The 4,918-nt window shown below is 35.7% G+C and overlaps 1 protein-coding gene across 3 annotated transcripts in view; it reads right to left on the minus strand.

The window, feature by feature from the left end:
* Positions 1 to 1,294: 1,294 nt before the first annotated feature.
* LOC121384434 (guanine nucleotide-binding protein G(o) subunit alpha-like) overlaps positions 1,295 to 4,918 on the minus strand; it is a 137,678-nt gene continuing 134,054 nt past the window's right edge. For all 3 annotated transcript variants that reach the window (XM_041514831.1, XM_041514828.1, XM_041514827.1), the window contains exon 8: positions 1,295 to 3,340. In XM_041514831.1, coding sequence (XP_041370765.1) covers positions 3,156 to 3,340 — 185 coding nt within the window. In that variant the 3' untranslated portion in view covers positions 1,295 to 3,155. The remainder of the gene's footprint in view (positions 3,341 to 4,918) is intronic.

A 4,918-nucleotide genomic window follows, 5' to 3' on the forward strand; every position in this document is an offset into this window, starting at 1 on the left:
GTTTGTATTGAAAAGCCTAGATTGCACAGAAAATATGAATATGAATATGAATATCAATCATCTGCCTTGGTCCCTCCTTATTGGCAGTGGTGCCTCCTCGTTTGCCTTGGTACCCTAAAAGCGTTGATTTACATTTTTACTGGTAGCTTCCTCGAGAAAACAAAAATGATGATGAAGCGATTGTGATTTGGTCACATAAGTTATACATAAGTTATACAAGTTATCGCCCTTGATCGTGATTCCACTGGTATTCACGCAGACACACACCTTTTACGCAAGTCAAATAGATCAATATACTTAGTATGCATCCGTTTCATCCGGGGGGTGGGTGGGGGTGGGAGTGGGGGTGGGTGGGACGTAGCCCAGTAGCTTAATGCGTGATCGATTTGAGATTGATTGTCGTCGGTGGGTCCATTGGGCTATTTCTCGTTCCAGCCAATGCACCACGACTGGTATATCAAAGGCCGTAGTATGTGCTATCCTGTCTGGGATGGTGCATAAACATGTAGTGGGTTTCCTCTCTAAGACTACATGTCAAATGTTTGACATCCAATAACCGATGATTAATAAATCAGTGTGCTCTAGTGGTGTCGTTAAACAAAACAAAATTTAACCGTTTCATCCGAGAACACAGTTCACAGAGAACAAAATGTTTTTGTCCTCACATGTTCCAATTTCTTATCTCCGTAAAACGTACGTGTCTGTTCGGATTCAGTGTCATTGCGGCCATTGGGAGAAGAAACAAAACATATCGGGTGTTTTAGAAATATATATTTGCTCTCATATCTGTCATAGGTTTAGTCGTTAAATGTCAACACTATACATCGATATGTTTTGTGCTTCACACCTACTTTGAAACATGATGATGCACTGATTCAGCAAGAAGCCAGAAAGAAATTAAAAGAGAGAAAAGTCACAAAAGGTAAACAACCAAATGTTCAGATACACCGTCTATGCCATGTATTTATGTACGTATGTATGTATGTATTGATGTATGTATATCTATATATTGTATGTATGTCGAGGTTGACTATTACATACATAGATATTAACGCACTGGCGCAGTAGATAATTAAATCCTGTATATATGTATGTATGTATGTATGTATGTATGTATGTATGTATGTATGTATGTAGGAAGGTAGGTAGGTATGTATAGATGCAGGTATATATATATATATATATGTGTGTGTGTGTGTGTGTGTGTGTGTGTGTGTGTGTGTGTGTGTGTGTGTGTGTGTGTGTGTGTGTGTGTGTGTGAGAGAGAGAGAGAGAGAGAGAGAGAGAGAGAGAGAGAGAGAGAGAGAGAGAGAGAGAGAGAGAGAGAGAGAGAGAGAGAAAAAGAGATCATTTAATACCTATGTAACAATATGTTCCTTATAGGATTATTAAAGTTCATGATGAGTTACAATATAAACACCATATATATATCAACACTTACCAACACCACCAGAAATTATCCGAGTAGAGAACGATAGCACTATCATTACAAAACATGTCTTAGCCCACAAGTTACATCAATTATTTGTCATTAAAACACAAAATAAATAATTTTTTCAGCATTGAGCAACAATTTAGTTCAACAGTTACCTCTTGTATTTGAAGTAATGCTTATTATTATTGATGATAATGAACTGAGATAGTTTGTAGCATATACATATATAATAATTATATTAGTACATTATTTTACCATTGACTGATGGAAAAAATAACAATATACACATTTCACAGTATGCATGGACATTTCACAGTATAATGAACATTTCACTGTTTCACTGAACATTTCACGGTATGAATGAACATTTCACGGTATAAATGCACATTTCACGGTGTGAATGCACATTTCACGGTATGAATGCACATTTCACAGTATGAATGAACATTTCACAGTGCGACTGAACATTTCACAGTATAAATGCACATTCCACTGTATGAATAAACATTTCACAGTATGAATGAACATTTCAGTTTACGCGAATGCACATTTCACAAGGTGAAATAACATTTCACGTCATGAATGCATACTTCAATGTATGAATGTACATGTGAAAGCATGAATGCATATTTTACAGTATGAAAGCACATTTCACAATATGAACGACCACTCCACGGTATGACTGCACACGCCACAGTGTAACTGCTCATTTCGCAGCACAAAGGTACATTAGGTTGCTCGATATAGACACTCGTTGCACTGAATGCATACCAGCTCCATTGTATCGGAGCACATTTCATCATCTGGATTTTATAGGGACCATTTCTTCAACACAAAGACTGCGTTCTGACATACATTACCTGTATCCATTTACGTAATATATTAAAACTTTGGAGGGTGTAAACAATACAAACTATACGACCTTAAGCATATACATCTTTCACAGTCCGAACTCAAACATAGGTCGACACTAATTTCATACGAGTCCAAATCTGAATTCTTAACAGACTTTGAAAGATTTATAAGCACGGGCATAGTTCCCAAAATGATGTTACTTTGAATGGTTCCAGCACGTATACGAAATTACAATCAAGACCTAACACAATCAAAAATAGTTCTACCCATTGTAATCCATATCCAAATGTATAATGGAGTCTTAATCCTTTCAATTCATATAGGTTCTTTAACGATATCGTGATGAAGGATCATTCCAATATACCAAACATTAAATCCACAACGTAAACACAAAATATAGTTCCATCAATTGCAATCCAAATCCACAACTAAAAGCGACTCGTTCCCGTAATCTTTGCCAGTTGTTAAAATAATCCAGTTCACGAACTACTGCAACACAGATGTTAAACACAGAACATAGTTCCATCCATATTAATGCCAAGTTGAGTAGTGATGCTGTTATTTTACGTTTAAAAAACCCAGATTTGATTTTATTCAAAGAATTTAGCACAAGAGTGCTTCAGGGGAAACTACTCTTGCGATACTTATTTCATCTCCGGATGACGTCTCGAAATGTAGCAGTCCACGTCTATAAACAGATCCAACAGCTTCCTTATTTCACAAACATAGCAAATATGTTTTGTTTACTGCGTTAAAAAAAACCCCCAAAAACCATTTCCATTGTGCTTGTTTGTGAGGTTTTGCTTCAAAAGTTCAGTGTTAACCAAAAATATATATCTTGTTATTCATTTCCGAAGAATTCATTCTAGAAACTGCCAGCTTTTCTCAGATTTAATTCCACAATAATGTCAATAATGTTGGCTAAGATGTCTTTCATCAAGGACGTGTCTATTGCACATGAGACGTGGATGTAGACTTGCTTGTGGCCTGGTTTATGTTGCAAAAACTGGTCTTTGATATATTTTAGACTGGCTTCTACCGTTTGCTCGCCTGTAATAAAAAAAAAGAAAGATACGTGAATTTTCATATGCAGGTAATTATTTGTATAACTTATATTTAAAGGTTTTTCTGTATACATATACACAGAGCTTAAAACATTTAAAGCTAAATTTACAAAACCTGTTTTTCTTATACTAAATGTTTGAGGATTAAATGTATGTATATTGTTACACGTGTGTGGGACAAATCTGAACGACAAAACCGTATTCCGAAATTAAAATCGTATCTCTGCACAAGGCAGAGTCAAAATGACGTTAGGCAAAGTCGTGATTGCTTCTATTATACACTATCAGGTGCTCGTCCTTAGGAGGACCGCCACTCCCCAGGAGATCCGTAATAGGATGTTTCATCCCTCTTGCACCGCCTTTAGGAAGACTGCCACTGGCAAGACTAGCTTAGAAAATCCAAACTTGCATAGGATAGAGCGCAATGGAATATATTAAGCTGTGATGGCATGCAGTCACGAATCACTGTAAAAACAGTGATGATACCAGGTGTTCGCGAAAGGTCAGCGTATCATGCCCCACCGGTGGCACCCGTCACGAGAACAGCCTACAGTTAAAGAACAATAGGCTTTGTAAATGCGGTTCTCAAAGTTGCAACATTACCGTGTCGTTTGTAATGACAGTAATGAATGAGTTTCTGAAAATAATATTTATTCCATTACTAAACGAAGTGAATTGGCTAACAGACTATAGGTCTGGCATTTTAAAATGTCCTTGGCAGTAGATACTGTATTTAAGTGTATGAGTGGTATCCCAAAGAATCAACTGTCACACAAAAACATCAACACAGTACATTATTTTCACATCTGAACGTCTATATTTAGTCGATTTTTGTCTGATGGAACGTTCTATAGAAGACAACATGCTGCTTGGAACAACTGTCCATGCTGGTTAGAAAATGACAAAATGACACCATGGAGTGTTAACATTCATACACACGACAGATCACCAAGTAAACATGTTTTATTGCTATGTCACATTCTCGCCTCCCTGTACAATTTAACATATTTACTAATGGAAAACACAAACACAACTGGAGCTGTAATAAAATCACTTTTTTTTTCTATCAACGGATATGACAACAGTCTTGATGCAACATTAAAAGAGGCCTATTGGCCTGCCTACAAAGCTCAGCTATTTAATTTTCAATTTATATTTTTCAATGTTTAAATAAAAAAATCAAATAATTAAAAAAATCTGAATTATGTGAAGGGTGTCGCGGAGGATAATTGTACCAAAATTTCAGAACAATCCAATCGAAACTGTACAAGAAGATATACTTAAAAGTAAAAGTTGATGGACAGATGTCAGACAGACAAATAAGTATTAGAAAAGCTCCACTAACAAATGTTGATTTTTTTTTTTAAATTAAAACAAATTAGCTTTATGAAGACTGACCCAGTGAATCACAAAACCAAGTTTCAGAACTATCAGAACTATTTGATGAAAACTTTAGAAGATACACTTTTAAATTTTCAGTGTTAAATTTCGATTTAAAAGTTTTTAATTGAAAAAATTTCAAAAATATATCTATATTGGTTTCTGAAGACTGCCCCTGAAATTA

The sequence above is a fragment of the Gigantopelta aegis genome, chromosome 10, assembly GCF_016097555.1.
Source record: "Gigantopelta aegis isolate Gae_Host chromosome 10, Gae_host_genome, whole genome shotgun sequence".
Taxonomy (NCBI): domain Eukaryota; kingdom Metazoa; phylum Mollusca; class Gastropoda; order Neomphalida; family Peltospiridae; genus Gigantopelta; species Gigantopelta aegis.